The sequence below is a fragment of the Desmodus rotundus genome, chromosome 3, assembly GCF_022682495.2.
Source record: "Desmodus rotundus isolate HL8 chromosome 3, HLdesRot8A.1, whole genome shotgun sequence".
Taxonomy (NCBI): domain Eukaryota; kingdom Metazoa; phylum Chordata; class Mammalia; order Chiroptera; family Phyllostomidae; genus Desmodus; species Desmodus rotundus.
The window spans coordinates 163,192,309-163,211,304 of NC_071389.1; the positions used below are offsets into that span (position 1 = coordinate 163,192,309).

General features: G+C 41.0%; 1 protein-coding gene across 2 annotated transcripts in view; it reads left to right on the top strand.

The window, feature by feature from the left end:
* Positions 1–7,200, top strand: part of PKP2 (plakophilin 2) — an 85,389-nt gene extending 78,189 nt beyond the window's left edge. The window contains exons 11-13 of one of the 2 annotated variants that reach the window (XM_024575515.4): positions 744–933; positions 3,269–3,356; positions 3,604–7,200. In XM_024575515.4, coding sequence (XP_024431283.2) covers positions 744–933; positions 3,269–3,356; positions 3,604–3,672 — 347 coding nt within the window. In that variant the 3' untranslated portion in view covers positions 3,673–7,200. The remainder of the gene's footprint in view (positions 1–743; positions 934–3,268; positions 3,357–3,603) is intronic. The other variant, XM_053921645.1, reaches the window with a different exon arrangement.
* Positions 7,201–18,996: the final 11,796 nt, after the last annotated feature.

The following is an 18,996-nucleotide window of genomic DNA, read 5'->3' on the forward strand; positions in this document are numbered from 1 at the left end:
ATGTAACTCCATCTTTGGAGTTACATTTAAAACCTTGCCAACGAGAATAACGGCATTCTACACATTCGGCTTGTGGCCCTGGGGCAGAGATGCTGCCCAGCCTCATGTTCGGTGCCCTAACTGTCGGGGGGGATCACGCTGTAGCCCCACAGTTTGTGTAAGATGACTTTGCTGAAAAGCCTCCCCTCATTTAAGGACAGTAGTGAGGAGTATTGTTTACATTTTTATGTAAATAAGTATGTGGATTTTTCATTAGAATATTGATATTAATATTTTCTGGTTATTTACATGCTTCATGGATATTTTTGTGATGCATAAAATTCCTTACAGATGTATTTTACTTAATTATATTCTATTATTGGGATATTTAGGCTTATTATAATTTTTTATTTATATGTAATTCTGTGATGAAGATCTCTGCGTAAAGTTTTTTCCATTTTTAAAGCAATGTCTTTAGGATGAATTCCCAGAAGCAGAATTTCTGAATCAAAGAATGTGAAAATTTTCAGATTCTTGACATTTCTATCACGTTGCTTTCTGAAAGGATTTCCAGTGCACTGAGCACAGAATATCTTTTTAAAAGTCCTATTAAAACTTGAGTATTAGAGACGTTAACATCTTCCCATATGCTTGTTAACCAGTTGTGTTTCCTTTTTAAAATGTTCTTTACCCAAAACATTTTGGGATCTTGCATTTACGAAACAATCTTTTAAATCAGGTGTTCTTTTTCTTTCGTTTTATAGCCAAAGAAACTCTACCTGATTTGGTTTCCATAATTCCTGACATAGTTCCAACTACTGATGTTCTCATTGAAACTACAGCCTCTGCCTGTTACACGTTGAACAACATAATCCAGACTAGTTACCAGAATGCCCGGGATCTTCTGAACACCGGGGGCCTGCACAAAATTATGACCATCAGCGCAGACGATAGGTAAGGCCTTCGGCCGCTGGCCGTTGGCTGTCTCTCCTTTCCCACCACAGCTCCCAGTTGTGAACATTCAGTCACTGAGGACCACAGGCAGTATTTGGAGAGAGTCAGACTCCATCCACACTTGCAGCATTTCATTGACCTAGTGAATTAATCTGTTTCCCAGAACCACCACTGTGCTTTAAGAACGGCAGAGTAGGCAGAGTGGGAGTCCCAGGCACAGCGAATGCCCTTTTCCTCCCCGAAACCTGTGGAGCCAGTGTCGGACCAGGCGGCCGAGAAGAGTGATAACGCAAGTGAGAGGCAGCGTAGTAAATTCCTGCGTTCTCAGGTTTCTCTATCACATCTCTTTCCACCTCTGGATCACTTTTTGGAATAGATGCGTATCTATTCCAGGGTCTAATGCATATACATCATTCCACATCCCTGTTTCTGCCTTTGAATTTTCCCCATTTAAAAAGGGAGGAAGGGAATGAAAACCCTTGTGTGACCAAATTATTACTATTACTTAATTTAGAGTGGTGGGATCCCAAGGGGGCATGAAGATTATCTTTTTTTCTTTATATAATTCTGAATTGAGACCTCCCGTATACACAGGAGAGACCCAATAACGCTGAGAAATGGCCCAACACGAAAGAAGATGTCAGGCAGCGGGAGGCCAGTTAGGGCGGTTACCAGGAAACGCACAGTAAACAAGGGTTATGCAGATTTAAGTCCTTGCCTTCTCCATTGATAAAAGTCTCTAAAGATTTAGTCATTCTTCACTTACTGGTACACTCCTTGCACATGGAGATTTCTCTTATAAATATTAATGTCTCTTACAAAAGGGTAACTTCTACTCAGTTTTCAGAGCTTTTCCATTGTCTGCTCTTTCTTAAAAATAATCAGCCTAAAATAATCCCTATGCCAGGTCTGACCAGTGTGACTCAGCTGGTTGGGCATCATCCCACAAAGCAAAGGGTCACCATTTTGATTCCCAGTCAGGGCGCGTTCTGGAGGCAAACAATTCCTGTTTCTCTCTCTCGTCGTTGCTCCTCTCCCAGTCTTTCTGCCTTCCCCTCCCTCTAAAATCTTTTAAAAAATAAATAAGTAAAAATAAAATAATCCTTATGCCAGAGAGGCATATTTTGGGGTTGTACATTCTGTTCCCCTTCACTTGCTGTTAAAAAACGTTTTCCGGTTTTAAATATTAGAGAACCATAGCTTTTATAGATTAAGTAGTCCCTTGGTTATGAGCAAACTACTCTGAGAAGTCCGTGAGGTAACTAAAAAAAGTCTGTCGGGCACTGATTTGTCCCACGCTGCCTGCCAGGTTGGGGTAAAGAAGAAAGACAGCTGATGACTGGACCCAGCCAGCGTGCACGTCCTCATACAGCTCTGCAACCTCTGCCCTTGGTTGCATGTCTACAAACTCCTATGACAGGAAAAATAAAAGACATGCTTCTTCGTTAAAAGAAAAAATTCAGCCATGCGCTAGTTTAGGTGCTGGAAGAGAAAGAGATCAAAGAAAGCATTTTCTCCTCAGCCAGAAACAGAAAATTTAGGACAAATTTAAAAGCAGAACATCAAAAACTAAATACAGTGTCAGATTTAATGGTAACTTGGATTTAAAACAGGAGCACATTTTACATTTGCTCTATACAAAAGCAAAGACATTTTGAAACTATAATAATTTAACAGATGCTCCAACAAGAATTTATTTTATTAACTTGAAAAAATTACTTTACTCTCACCTATTCAGTCTCAGAGAGGGATGTATATTTTTCAGCCATTCTTTGCTGTATATATACATATACATTATAAACATACAAATATATTTGTACTTTATACATGACAATACAAATATACAAATATAAGTTGTATTCTGCAAATAAATTCAAGGATTTGTAACATGTCTAAGGATATATTCCTTATAAATATCAAAAATTTGCTGCATAAACTATTTGTTAGCACTGTGTTAGTGGTTTTAAAAGAGTTTTTTATCCTCCCCCGAGGATGTTCTTTCAGTGCTTTTAGGGACGGAGAAAGGGAGAAGGAGAAGCATGGGCTGGTTGCCTCCCGGACACACCCAGACCGGGGCTTGCAAGTGCCCTGACCAGGGACTGAACCTGCAACCTTTGGTTAGGGGACGATTCTCCAACCAACTGAGCCACACTGGCCAGGACTAAAAGATTTTTTTAAAATACTTTTTAAAAAGTGGTCCCTAGCTTCTGAAACTCACCATGTAATTCTCCTGTCCCTGTGAGTAGCCTGACTTAGCCGATGGGTCCTGCGCAACAGCAATTAAAGCAGGTTCGCAGATTCTCACTGATCTTGGGACACCCTTTTCTTCTTTCAGCTATGGCTCCAACAAAGCAAGTAAAGCGGCCTCTGTTCTCTTGTACTCTCTGTGGACACACACGGAGCTCCACAACGCCTACAAGAAGGTAAGGGCGCTGAAAAGGCCCTGGGGGGAGGGGGGTAGAAAGGGACTAAATGGTAATGGAAAGAAAAAATACAATAAAAATTAAATTAAAAAAATATTTTAAAAATATAAAAGCATGTGTTATAGTTAACACAACCAGATCCTAATGGCCTGCTTCACTCACCCTGGTGAGAAATCACTAAGAACTGCATTTTTGTGTGTGAAAATGTGGTTCCCGTTCACATTTTTTTTGTTTGCTTATTCTGAAGGCTCAGTTTAAGAAGACGGATTTCGTCAACAGCCGGACTGCCAAAGCCTACCACTCCATTAAAGACTGAGGCCAGCGAGACAGTTCTCAGAAACACCGACCTCACCCTCTCAGCCACAAAAAACCCCAAAGGAAAACACCTATTTTTCTACTTCCCAGTTCAAGAAACCTCAAGAACAGTATGCCCTGTTTTTATCCTTTTCTATTTCCATGGTCCCCCGAATCCAGACAACAAATAATCAGAATACGATTTTATTGGGCTTCCAGAAGGTTTTCACAAGTTTGCCACCAGAAGACCCTGGCAGCAGGCTGTCTGCTGCCCACAAATATGGCCTCTGTCACCTGGCCTCACAGTGCACGGCCTCCTGGAACCAAAATGGGCCTTCATGCGGAAGGGACATTAACGGGCTAAATAAGGAAAGAAGCTATTATAATATTACAGTTTTTTAAAGTTTAATCTACGTTTGTGTTTTCTCATTCCCATCTTTTGTCCCTCGTACGCACACACTGCGTCACCGTTGAGCTGTGAGCATATGGTTCTGCAGTGTTGAAACAGAGTGGGGATGAGAAATGTTTCCTAAGGTACCCAGGAGCAAATTTAATGGCAAAACTGTTTGGGTTTTTTTTTACTTTGTGCTTGTTTTTATCCTTTTGAAATTTTTCTCTAATTTTAAATGAACTTAAGTTTAGATCACAGAACATGCATGACTGTAAGAAAAGGAATTGAAAGGTAGCGATAGTAGCAGATTTAAAATCTTTCCACAAAGAAGGCAACAATGGCAATGAAACGTAATGTTTCCTCTAAACACTGAGTCCATGAGGTTTTTGCTCAAGGAAATACTTTACCTATAATAACAGCATTAAATGCAAATCTCTTCTTAACAGTGGCATTCAGTGTAATCTGTTTCCTGGGCTTTTTCAGCCACGCGATGGGCTGGTGAAAGAATGGACTCTATATTTAGCTACAAACAGAACCAAGGCCTCTCAAACAGCCGGTCCAGCCCAGGGCTCTGAAAGCACAACTCATTTTAATGTTATCAACCAGCCCAACTTTGCCTCACATTTAAAAAATAGCACAGAGCCACAAAGTCTCATGTGACCTTCCTCCAGCCATTATTTTAGGTCCAGGAAACCCTTCGGAAGAAACATGAAGAAGTCGTTTTGAGAAGAAATGAGTCTAGGCCACCCAGAAGAGATAGGAGAAGTACTAATGTTAGTCCTCTCAACTATAGTTCTGTTATACTTTGCTTTTAAAAAAAAAAAATGACAGTGTTTGTTATAAGAGAATACAGTAAGAAGGAAAAAATTCTTCATTTTGGCAGAAAAGTGTAATAGAAAATAAACTTCCATTTTCAATTTGAACGTAAGTCTTCATTATTATACATTTAGAACTTGAAATTTTTTTCAATTTTAACTGCTCAATGAAGAAGACTAAAGTCGCTAATCTAGTTTAAGCTGAACTTATTTAGATACTGATTTTTAAAATACTAAAGAGAAGTTCTCCTTTTCCAGAATTTTAGCAATAAGCATTTGGAGTATCTTTATTCCTCCAGATAGTTGATACATGTTTAAGAAGTTTCTGTATTTTTCAGGGCACTAGTGGAGACATGAACTTTTGTGTAAAATCCAGTACAAAATGAGGCAAAAATACCGCCTGCATTGGTGACCGTATCTAATTTGTGTGTCTTCATGTATGTGGTTTGATGGACATAACATTCGAGGATTTGACCTTAGAAACTGTAACTTTAATTGCTAAGAGTTAATACTTTCTGTTTATATTTCTCCCCTAATTAAAGTCCTAAGGTCTTTACCAAGAAACGCTTCCTATAAGAAAGATGGAAATAGCTAGTGACTAAAACGTGTAGTAATGGAAAGACCTACAAATGAGTTAGCCAGTGTTAGATTTTAGTAAATGGAGTGAGTCGGTGACCATGAAAGATAGACTGTGTTCGATCCCCACGTTTGGTCACCGTTTACGAAAACCTCACCACTTTCCTGTCCGTGAACATTTCTGAGGGAGGTCCTTGTGTGATCGATGATCGGTTTTGGTTGCAGGTCTCCACACAAAGCTCTCCTTTTTCCCGTGGGTCCCAGTCCATGCCCACGCCATCCAAGGATCTGACGAGCTGAGCTGGGCCTTTGCATATGTTTGTGCTAAGAGTTCCAAAGGGCTGCTGCCTTATCAGAAATTCTTAATGTTCTTCTGGAATATGGGCTATTGCTGCCCTGGATTTCTATAACTAGAAACATTTGTTTATACCTGATGGAAACGACTAAAGATTAGCTGAAAAACTAGAGAGGGAATCAACATGTCAAATTGGAAAATCAACAGCACGAGTAGATAAACCACTTTAAAACCAAGGCCACCACGCTCTGGAGACGCAATCCCCGAGAAGAAAAGGGAAATGGGAAATATATGTTTATAATATATAGTTATAAATGGAATTTCCTTTCAATAACACATGTAATGAACTTACTGCATTGGAATGAGGAGGACTGCAGTATATGTTTCCTTTGAGCCAAACTGCAGGAGCCTTGAGTCCCAGAATCTGAGGATTGAGAAGGAATTTAGGGGTCATCTGGTTAAGTCCGCCTTAGAGTTTCTTCTGGCATCAGAGGACTCAGTCCTTATTAAAGTGACAGAGAAGAAAAATATGCAGTCATTCACTCAACTAATGCCCAACACGACTCTGGAACTGGCCCGTCTTAGGACTCAGTAACCGTTGCATTCACATGTTCATTCTGGGAAGGAAAACAGATAAAAAAGGAAACAAACTTTTCAAATAAAATTCTGTTTTAGGTTTAACATGTTAGTTTAGACTGATAATGACCGTTTCATCTCTTATGAAATTCATCTGTTTAAGGACCATAAGAAGAAGAAATGCTGTCTCTCTTATGATTTATTCAAAGCTCTCAAAATGCCCCTCGTTGGCCTAAGAGCTGTTGAAACGTGAGCAGAAGGGAGAGCATTCTGCAAGTCCCAGTTTGGGAGACAGTTGGAGAATCGGGCGATGTTTAGCCTGAAGAACGGTGCTGTGTTACCTGTCTTTAAAGGTAGACAGTGTTACTCTGACAGAGCAGAGGGCAGACCAGGGTCAGTAGGCAGAGACTTGTGGGACTAGCTCAACAATGATGGACGTATTGGGCATGACTGACAGCATCCTCATGAAGTAGGTATATGTACTTTTTATATTTTATACATGAAGTAACCTGAACAGATGGAGGTTAAGTCACATTCCAAAGTCTCATAGCTAGAAAGTGCAGAGGGGCTTTATGAAGAGGGGTGGAGGTGACAAGGTTCTGGGGGAACCAGGAATGCCAGGCTCATGTCTCCATGCTGGGGAAATGTGGGATCTCTTTGGCTTGTCTCCCTCTGGAGGCTCAGGGAGGGCAGTCCAATAATGTTGAAGAGGACCGATTCTAGAACCACCTGCCCCAGCTCAAATTGTGACTTCTCCACTTACTAGCTGGGGTAAGTTTCCCACCCTCTCTGAGCCTCAGCTGTCTTGATCTGTTACATGTGGATGAAAGTAACTATTACCTCATTGGGTTGTTTGGAGGATTAAATGATTTCATAATTATAAAGCACTTAAAACTACCTGACAGTGTGTCCTCAATAAATGTGAACTAAATTTTGTGGAGTTCCCGGGTTTGGGGGAGGGGTGTCTTTGCTTTTATTTTTTGGTCCATATTTTTTTAATTTTTCTTTTCATTTGGTTCAGTTAAAAGCCCCAAGTTTCCCCTCACCCACCCATCTCACACACACACTTGACCCATCCCTTAGCAGGCCAGGCAGAAATGAGGAAAACAAATACAGCCCAGAGAAGTGATTTTGAATGTCTACCTCAGGACACAAGTCCTTATGTGAAAAGAAATACCCATACTTAAATTTGAGAAGGGCTGAGCTACACAAAGATTGAAAAGATCTTGACTGTAGGATTCCTCAGGGTCCCTAATAGGCAGTGCGTGTTGTGAAGTCTCCAGGAGGGGACAGAGCAGAATGCTGCATGTCACACACCCTTTAGAGCCATAAACAAGAGGACAAAATCTGTTTACCTGGCTCACAGTCTACTCCAGTTCATCTTGCTACAGCCGGAGTTAGTCATGAAGAGTCTTTTAGGAAAATCAGAACATCGGTGATTTCAGGGGATCGAGGACTAGTTCCTGAATGTTTTGCTTCGTTCCCACCTGCAGTTCTGCTAATCTGCAGACCGGACGACGACTGAAAGGTAGTCGTTAGCCCAGAGAAGCCGGTTGAGGCAGCAGCAGACATCCTTACATCCAGCTGATCAGACCTCAAATCTCACATCAAGAAGCAGTTAAATCTCTAAGAAGCCTGGTTTTCACCTGTATGTTGCTGACACGCAGTGCATCTGGCAAGGGATGAAAAACAAGTCCGAACTGTTGCAGATTTTCTTAACAACTATAATAGGATCTTCTTCCCAGAAATAACTAATCCCTTGGGTGTTTGTTTTAGGGAAAGAAGGGGGAGGGGTTCCATTTTTAATTATATCTTTCAACATACCTGTATGGAAAACTTCCTGCTGGAGCTGAAAGCCAGGGAGAGGCGCCGTTATGAGTAATTACTCCTGGATCTTAGTGAAACCGGCTTCGTTGTGACAGACATCACAACTTACCGAAAACTTTGCTTCGCCTGGGAAATGAAGTCATCAGCTGTATGGTGAAGGTTGAGGAGCTCTAGACGCATAAGGATCTTACGTAGTATGTCGCTCCCCCAAAACAACAAATGGGGTGAGAAGCACAGAATCATTAAGAAGATAATCTTCATTTTTAGCCAGGAGTTGTCAGAATTGATAACAGCGTGTGAAAATTCTAATATTTAGAACATTGATCAAAAAATTTTTCTCAAGAATTTGTTTCTTTTACCCCTTGCTCTAGTTGGATATTTTTTCTGTTCTTGGTTTTTAAAAAGCAGAGTAATCTGTTTTGTGCTATTGCAGAAGTAGCTTTTTATAAGAATTAACATGTATGAACATATTAAGTAGCATGTCATCTCATGTTCTTTTTCCCCTGCTTTAGTTTATCACTTAGGATGCTTTATTTGCATTTGAATATCAAAAAATGTTCAACTCAAAATGGCTTAAGCAATAAATGTTTTTATTGTAACAAAGACATAAAGGTCTTCCCGTAACAGGAAGACCAGGTGTAGGCAGAGGCTTGCGTATTGCATCAGCTCAGTGAAGTCATCTAGAACCCAGATTCCCTCCGAGTTTCTGCTCTGCCATTCTCCACCTGTTACCTTTTGTGTCCTGGTTGATTTTTTTCACGTTGACAATCACATTTCACTCCAGGTTGGGGCTGCCTCCCTGAGCCTCGTTGAGAAGTGAACACGCAAACGAAGTCAGGGTTTTTACCGAGCAAGGAAAAGGGGCTGCAGTGTAGCCACCCAACCTTGCCTGCCCTGTGTAGGGACGCTCAGAGAAGGAAGAATTCAACATTTTTAGCAAACCGATTTCCTCCGGCCTGTAAGATAACTGTTCTTTCAGAGGGTGGAGGTGAGAGGAGCCGCTTTTCCGCCATGGCCGTCGTTGCACTCAGGCAAAGTCCCTGGAAGTTTGCAGGCAAAGAACAATGGGAGCGCAAGGAACTGCAGTTACAGCGGTACTCGTGATTGCAAGGAGAACACTAATAAAGGAAGGTGGAAAAGCTGGTATTTAACTGAACAATAAGGGTGGAATAAAATCGTTTCAGAAGCTCCTGTGCCTCTTTCATTCTGTCCTTGATATCTGCCTCTTTTCACCTTTAACTACTAATTATGGAATCCAGGTTACACGTTCATTGACCAAAATGTCTCCGAAGAAAGTTGACCTGAGCCTGAGATGGTTGCGAAAACCTTCACTCTCCTGGATGACACATTAATGTAGCTGAGTAGACAACTTGGGTTCAGATTCTGACTTTTTTTTTCCAGGAATCGTTAGTCCTCACAGTTTTAAGGATTAGGAAGAAAGGGGCCCTTTTTCTTTAAAAAGCAATTTAAAATATTTTTCAGTTGACATACACTATTCTATTAGTTTCAGGTGTGCAACAGTGATTACATATACAATTTAAGAAGTGATCAACTCCTCAGTAAGTCCGGTACCCATCTGACACCGTACACGGTTGTTACAATATGAACATGTTCCCTATGCTGTGCTTAACATCCGGTGACTATTTCGTAACCACTAACTTGTACTTCCTAATCCCTTTCCCTTTTCCCCCCCATCCTCCCACTGCCTCTGATCTGGCAACCATCAGTTTGTTCTCCGTACCTATGAGTTTTGTTTCTGTGTTGTTTGTTCATTTATGTTGTTTTTTCGATTCCATATATAAGTGAAGTCACATAGTATTTGTCCTTCTCTGACTTTATTTAGATAATACTTTCTAGGTCCATGTTGTCACAAATGGCAGGGTTTCATTCTTTTTTAGTAATATTCCATTGTATATATGTATATATATCTTCTTTATCCGTTTGTCTATTGATGGACGCTTAGGTTGCTTCCAAATCTTGCCCAATGTACATAATATTGCAATGAACACTGGGTGTATGTCCTTTCAAATTAGTGTTTTCGATTTCTTCAGGTAAATACCCAGATGTTGGATCGCTGAGTCATACAGTAGTTCTATTTTTAATTTTTCCAGGAATTTCCATACTCTTTACAATCCCACCAACAGTGCACAAGGCCTCCTTCCCTCCACATCCTCACCAATGCTCGTTATTTATTGGTGATAACCATTCTGACAGGTGGGAGGTGACATCTCATTGTGCTTTTGATTTGCATTTCCCTAATGATTAGTGATGTTAAGCACCTTTTCTTATGTCTGTTGGCCATTTGTATGTCCATTTTGGAGAAATAATCTGTTCAGGTCCTCTACCTATTTCTTAATTGGATTGTTTGGGGGGGGGGGGGTTGTGTGTGTTAAGTTGTATTATGAGTTCCTTATATATTTTGTGTGTATGTTTACAAAATATATCTGTTCCTTATCGGACGTATCACTGGCAAATATCTTCTCCCATTCGGAAGGTTGTCTTTTCTTTTTGTTGATAGTTTCCTTTGTTGTGCAAAAACTCTTCCATTTGGTGTGGTGCCATCTCTTACTTGTCATTGTAGTTTCCCTTGCCTGAGGAGACAGATCAAAGAAACTTTACTAACGGCGATGCCAAAGAGTTTACTGCCTGTTTTCTTCTAGGACATTTATGGTTTCAGGCCTTACATTTAACTCTAATGCACTTTAAATTTACCCTTCTATATGGTGTAAGAAAGTGATCCAGTTTCATTCATTTGCATGTATCTGTCCAGTTTTCCCCTTTAATTAAGAAACTGTCTCTATCCCATTGCCTCCATTGTCGTATATTAATTTACCATATGGGTGTGGGGGGTTTTCTGGGCTCTCTATTCTGTTCATTGATTTCCGTGTCTGTTTTTATGCCAGTACCATGTTGCTTTGATTACTATAGGCTTGTAGTAGAGTTTGATATCAGGTAGCATGATTCCTCCAACTTTGTTCTTATTCTCAAGATTGCTTTGGCTATTCAGGGTCTTTTGTGGTTCCACGTACATTTCTGGATTGTTTTTTCTGATTTCAGTGAAAAACAACATTGGTATTTGATAGGGATTGCATTGAATCTGTAGATTTGAGGGGTAATATGGACATTTTAACAATGTTAATGCCTTGATCATGGCATATCCTTTATTTGTATCGTTTTCAGATTTTTTCTTCAGTGTCTTAATGGATTTCCCACTGCTGGTCTTTTACCTCCTTGTTTAAATTTATTCCTAGGTGTTTTATTCCTTTTGATGCAATTGTAAGTGGTTTGTTTTCTTAATTTCTCTTTCTGATAGCTCTTTATTGGTTTATAAAATGCAGCCAATTTCTGAATATATTCTGCTACCTTAATGAATTCATTTGTTCTAATAGTTTCTTTGTTGATTCTTTAGGGTTCTGTCTATACAGTACCATGTCATCTGCAAATAAAGACAGTTTTACTTCTTTCTTTTCAACTCAGATGCCTTCTAATTTTTTTTTATCTGATTGCCTGAGGCTAGGATTTCTAATACTGTGTTTAACAAAACTGGTGAAAGTGGATATCCTTGTCTGTTGCTGATCTTAAAAAAAAGAGCTTTCAGCTTTCACCATTGTGTATGATGTTAGCTGCGGGTTTACCGTGTATGGTCTTCACTATGTTGAGACAGATGCACTCTATTCCTACTTTGCTGAAAGTTTGTATCATGAATGGTGTTGAATTTTCTCAAATGCTTTTTCTGCATCTATCAATATGATACTATGATTTTTATCTTCAGTGTATTTATGTGGTATATCATGTTAATTGATTTATAGGTACTAAACAAAATTTGCATCCTGGGAATACACTCCAGTTGATCATGGTGTATGATCTTTTTCATGTATTGCTGAATTTGATTTGCTAATATTTGGTTGAAAATTTTTGTATCTGTGTTCATCAGGAATATGCCCTGTAGTTTTCTTTTTTTGTAGTGTCTGTCTGGTTTTCGTATCAGGGTAATGCTGGCTTTGTAAATGAGTTTGGGAGCTTCCCTCCTCTTCAGTTTTTCAGAATAGTTTGAGAAAGATAAGTATTAACTTCTTTGAATGTTTGATAAAATTTAACTCTGAAGCCATCTGGTACCAGGCATACATTTGTTGGGAGTTTTTTAATTACTGCATCAATTTCGTTAACAGTTATCAGTGTGTTCCAATTTTCTGTTTTTTCCTGATTCAGCCTTGGAAGATTTTATGTTTCTAGAAATTTACCCATTTCTTCCAGGTTATCCAATTTGTTGGCATATAATTGTTCATAGTATTTCCTTTTTGTTTTAGAGATTTTATTTATTTCTATTTTTAGAGAGAGGGGAAGGGGAAGAGAAAGGGAAAAAGTGATACATCAATGTGTGGTTGCCTCTTGGGCACCCCCCATGGGGATCTGACCCACAACCCAGACATGTGCCCGACTGGGAATTGAACCAGCGACCCTTTGGTTCTCAGTCCAGCACTCAATCCACTGAGCCACACCAGAGAAGGCAATTGTTCATTGTATTCCCTGATAGTCCTTCATATATCTGTGGTGTCACTTGTCGCTTCTCTTTCATATCTGGTTTTATTTACTTGGGTCTTCTCTCTTTTTTTTCTTGATGAGTCTGGCTAAACGTTTATAAATTTTGTTTATCTTTTCCCTTTATATCCATCAATATTTGCTGTATCTAGTTAGATGTTTATGAGAGTTGTATCCTCTTGTTGGATTGCTCCCTTTATCATTATGAAATATCTTTCTTTGTCTCTTATTACAGCCCTTGTTTTAAATTCCATTTTGCCTGATGTAAATATGGCTCCCCCCGCATTTTTTTTCCATTTGTATGCAATACTTTTTCTTCCATCCCTTCACTTTCAGTCTGTGTGTGTCTTTCGATGTGAAATGGGTCTCTTGTAGGCAGCATATGTACAGGTCTTGTTTTATAATCCATTCAACCGCCCTATGTCTTTTGATTAGGAAACAGTTGTGTGGCTGCTTAATTGAGGCTACATTCCAAGCTAACACTGGCTGCAACTATGACAACATGTTTGGGTGGCCTGATGGCAGTGACAGTGCAGGTTGAGATCAGTTGCCATTTGTGCTGAGCTTGGGGCCACTTCGAATGAGATACGGACAGTGCAAGCTGAGGCCAGCCGCTGGGGTTTGTAGATCTTTGAGGGACTTTGGGAAATTCTACAACTTGAGCCAAGGCAGGCCACACGAAGCGGCCTGGGTGTTTGAGTTGGGGCTGGGGGTGCATCCCAGGGAATCACCAGGGCAGTGCAAACACTGTTAACTAGTTAATGGAGAGTGCAGATTTGGTGGCCACCTGTGCCTGATGGCTGCCCTAACCCACGCCCCCCAGTCCCCACCTAAAGCCGGTCAATTCGGTTCCTCCCCATACGCCCCTGACACTTTTCAAACTGTCTCTCCTGCTCTGGAGCTTAGGGCGACAGAGTTTGTAAGCAAGCAAGTCTGTGAGAGGGCCCCTCAGGAGGAACACCTCGGATTCCAGCAGCCCTCTGTCTCACTTAAATGCAATCCCTGCTGGTTTTCACAGCCTGATGTTGTGTGGAATCCTCTTCCTGGCCCTGGTGCCCTGGACTGCAGAGCCCAGTGCTGAGCTGGGGCCCCTTGCCCCTCAGGGGAGACCTTCCGATTCTTATTTATCACATTTGGGTGTGGGACCAGCCCGTTTCTCATCTCTGTCTCTCCTACCAGTCTCGACGTGGCTTCTTCTGTATATTCTTAGTTACAGGGCTTCTGTTCAACCAGTCTTCAGGTGGTTCTCAATGGGTTCTATAATTTAGTTCCAATTCTGATGTGGTCATGGGAGGAGGCGAGCACAGCATTTACTTACTTCACCATCTTTACCAGGAGTTTTGCTGACTGCAGACTTGACCTCTCATTAGCTGTATGACTCTGGAAAGTTATTTTAAATTTCTGACTTCTGGTTCAAGATGAAGGTGTAGGTAAACACACTTTGCCTCCTCACACAACCACAGAAAGAATTAAAAATAGACCTCAAAACAAGTAACACCCAGAACCGTCAGAAAATGGAGCTATATGGAAGTCCGACAACCAAGGATTTAAAGATGCCACATTCATCCAGTAGGGTAGGAGGGGCAGAGGTGTGGAGACAGGCAGAGAGGCGTGGGGACGCAGCGTGGCACGGAGAGGTGGTGGTGGTGGAATGGGTGGTCCCACATTCACGTGTGCTGCATGAAAATCAGGAGGGACACCTTGGGAGCGAGCGATCCCAGCCCCAGGCCAGACTTCCCAGCCCAGGGTTCCAGCACCAGGAAGATAAATCCCCATCAGTTTTGGCTATAAAAACCAGTGGAGGTTGGGACAGTAAAAGAAACTGCCGATTTTCAGGAGACTCAACTTAAAGGGCCTACACAGACTTGGAACTTACACAGACTCACCCCCTCTGGGATTACCACCAGGGCAACAGCTGGAAGGGTGCCAGTCACACAGGGGAAGTACCAGGCAAACCTCCAGAAGCCACAGGCAGCAGCTTTGTCCCCTCTCTGAGCCCTTCCCCCACACAGAGCCACAAAGCAGTGAAGCAGATTGCCCCACCCTGGCAATTACCTAAGGCCCCGCCCCACACAATTTGCAAGTGGCTTTTCAACAATAGACCATGCTACTAAGGCAGGGAGTCAAAATAGCTCTACCTAATACACAGAAACAAACACAGGGGAGCTGCCAAATTAAGGAGAAAAGAAATACGGCCCAAATGAAAGTACAGGACAAAACCCCAGTAAAAGAACTAAAGGGAACAGAGGTAACCAACCTATCAGATGCAGAGTTCAAAACACTGGTGATCAGGATGCTCAAAGAACTCACTGAGTGCAACAAAGAAAAAAGACCTAGGAAGATACAAAGGTTACACTAAGTGAAATAAAGAAAAATCTGCAGTCAACCAACAGTGGAGGGGATGAAGTGACTGTTGGTTCCCTGTAGATTCAAATTCAGTGATTTGGAACATAAGGAAAAAATAAACATTCAACCAGAAGAGCAAGAAGGAAAAAGAGTACAAAAACACAAGGATAGTATAAGGAGCCTCTGGGGCACCTCCAAAGCCAACATCTGAATCATGGGGGTGCCAGAGGACAAGAGGAGGAGCAAGAAATTGAAAACTTATTTGAAAAAACAATGAAAGAAAACTTCCCTAATTTGGTGAAGGAAACAGACATACAAGTCCAGGAAGCACAGAGTCCCCAACAAGTTGGACCAGAAGAGGGCCACACCAACACACATCATAATTAAAATGCCAAAGGTTAAAAATAAGGAGAGAATCTTACAAGCAGCAAGAGAAAAGCAGAGAGTTCCTACAAAGGAGTTCCCATAAGACTGTCACCTGATTTCTCAAAGGAATCTTTGCAGGCAAGAAGTGGCTGGAAAGAAGTATTCAAAGTGATGAAAAGCAAGGACTGACATTACTCTATCCGGCAGTAAACCTAGATTGCTCTATCCAGCAAAGCTATCATGTAGAATGGAAGGGCAGATAAAGTGCTTCCCAGACAAGGTAAAGCTAAAGGAGTTCATCATCACCAAGCCATTATTACATAAAATGTTAAAGGAACTTATCTAAGGAAAAGAAGATGATCAAAACTATGAATGCTAAAATGACAACAAATTCACAACTATCAACAACTGAATCTAAAAAAACAAACTAAGCAAACAAGCAGAAGAGGAACAGAATCACAGAAATGGAGATCATTTGGAGGGTTATCATCTGGAAGGGGGAAGGGGATAATGGGGGAAAGATACAGGGATTAAGAAGCATAATTGGCAGGTACAAAATAGACAAGGGGAAGTTAAGAATAGTATAGAAAATGGAGAAGCCAAAGAACTTAAATGCAAGACCCATGGACATGAACTAAAGGAGGGGATTGCTAGAGAGAATGAGGGTACTGGGCAGAGGGGGGCAAAAAGGAAAAACTTGGGACAACTGTAAAAGCTTAATCAATAAAATATATTTAAAAGTGAAAAAATACATTTTTGAGTGTCAGTTTACGTCTTTGGTAAAATAGAGTTGATTATTATTACTTCATATGATTTTTGAAGGAATAAAATAAGATGTTTTCAAAATGCCTGGCACCTAGGTACTCCATAAAAGATAGGGATTACTTCCTCCCTCTTAGAGATCAGTCTGCCACCCAGGGGTCTTCGAGCTTGAACCCCTCTGCCTATAGTGTATCCCCCTGCTTTGCATTGATTGCCCCAGGTATCATCTTAGAGCAGAGAGCAAACTCCATGAAACAGTGGTGATAGATGAGGAAAAACCTGCTGAACCTCTTGCCCCCTGCAGGCCCCTCCCCCCAAGCCTGCAGGTTTCCCTCACTTTTCATCTGCTGACCTGTAAACCACAACGCCACAGTCCCTTGTTCTGCCCATTTTCACACCAAACTCCATCCTCCTGAAGAACTCAAATCAGGAGAACCCCCCAAGGGCAAAAAGTGAAAGAACTCCTTTTCTGGCGGGTAGATTTGCAGCAGGAATAGTGTGTTCTTGTTAACCCAGGTGGAAATAGTGAATATGTAATTCTATTTTAAAAGTAAGTATAATGTCCTGGCTGGGTTACTCGGTTGGTTGGAGCGTAATCCCATACACCAAAAGATTGTGGGTTTGATTCCTGGTCAGGGCACATACCTTGGCTGCAGGTTCAATCCCCAGTCCAGCCATGTGGGAGGCCACCAATCTCATTCTCTCTCTCTCTCTCCCCCTCACCCTTCCTTTCTCTCTAAAAGAATCAATAAAAAACATCCTTGGGTTACAATTTTTAAAAATTCTCTCTCTCAAATAAAAAAGTATGGGTAAATAATGTGTCAGGTCAGTTATATAGTAAAGACAAGTTTCTTTCTGAAAAAGAAAAAGATTTTTTAAAGAATATTCTGAACTAGTATTTTGTTTGTATGAAAGTTGGGTGTGGTGGACTATACATCACCCTAATCATGCCCTTTCTCACATCTTTCAACACAATGGAATTTTAACAGGACATGTGTCCAGAATGAAGATACATTTCTCTGCGTTACTTGCAGCTGAGTGAAGGCATGTGACTAAATGCTGACCAGTGCAATGTACCTGACATATAATCCAATAGCTTCTCAAAACCTTCTTTATGATACAGGTGGGCAAGTGTGTTTTGCCCCCTTTTTGTCCTCGTCGTCCATTCTACCGGGAACGCTGATGCCACCTGGACCATGAAAATAAAGGCCACTTGCTGGTGTGGCAGGACAGCGGCCTGAGAGGGACCTCGTCACACTGGCGGCTCTGGACCACTTACCTTCAGACGTTGCACATGTGAGAGAGAAATAAAATTTTATGGGGTTTAAGCTAATATTATTTTGGTTTTTATAACTCAAAATGAAAAAATTCTGATTGTTACTTCTTGACACCATTATTAGACCAAAATGAAATTAAAAGAAGACATTTCTAACCCTCTGTCCTAGATCAAAATGCCAACTACAAGATTAAACTGTTAGTAAGAATGCAGAGAAGAAGTGAATTCTGTAAGTTAATTTTGGACTTCATATCCCTTTATCCTGTTGATAAAGCTCTTTACAAAGCAGCCTTCAGCCATGTTGTGAAATTAGTTCTACTCGGTAGAAAAATAGATACAATTCCAACAGGGACCGGGAAGGTACAAGCTGACCTAATGGTATCAGGTTTCCTCTGAGATTGTACTCTGGGGAATGTTGCCTAGGGGGAAGAAAAAAAAAGTAGTACCTGAAATACAATCCATAACTATGTGACCAACAAAGCCTGTTTTCTACAATGTATTTGCTCACAAAAGTCAAGAGGAAATCGTTTCTATACAATGAAAAGAATCATTAAGTAGACAGCTAACTTAGGTCACAAACGTTTTTAAAAGGTCTACTCGAAAACCATGTACAGCTGCCTAACGCGATATATCCACAGGGGCTCTGTTTGACAAAAAGGAAGCCTGCCTATTGCGGTGTTTAAGAAACATTACCAAGTCATAATAAATAGCCCTAGAGGGTGTGTGGACTCTTTGCTTCATGGATCCTGTCTTTGGGCACTCAGTGCCCAGTCCCACCTCTTCTGATTTCCCTCCTCTTCTATCATACGGGCTAGAAGGCAAAAAAAAAACACTACATTTTTCAGACTCTTACAGCAGGGGGATGCAGTTTTTTAAATATATTTTTATTGATTATGCTATTTCAGTTGTCCCATCCCCCTTCTTATTACCCTCAGCTCTACACGTCCCCCTCCCTCATCCTCCCCGCTTAGTTCATGTCCATGGGTCATACATATAAGTTCTTTGGCTTCTCCATTTCCTGTACTATTCTTAACCTCTTCCTGTCTATTTTCTACCTACCATTTATGCTTCTTATTCCCTGTACCTTTTCTCCCCATTTTCCCCCCTCCCCCTCCCTGCTGATAACCCTCCATGTGATCTCCATTTCTGTGATTCTGTTCCTGTTCTAGTTGTTTGCTTGGTTTGTTTTGTTTTTAGGTTCAGTTGTTGATAGTTGTGAGTTTGTTGTCATTTTACTATTTACATTTTTGATCATCTTCTTTTTCTTAGATAAGTCCCTTTAACATTTCATATAATAAGGGCTTGGTGATGAAGAACTCCTTTAACTTGACCTTATCTGGGAAGCACTTTATCTGCCCTTCCATTCTCAATGATAGCTTTGCCAGAGTGATGCAGTTGGGTGGGAAGATAGAGACCATTTTCCTATGTGGTTGTGGTTGGAAAGCAAATCCCAGAAGATGCCAGTGAACCCGTGTCCAGTCACCAGCCTTGTGAGTGTTGGCAGCCGTGATAGTGGCAGGTGTGAAGGCTGTAACACCAGCAGCTCCACCAAGTCTTCCACAGGTGTGTGAGCGCCC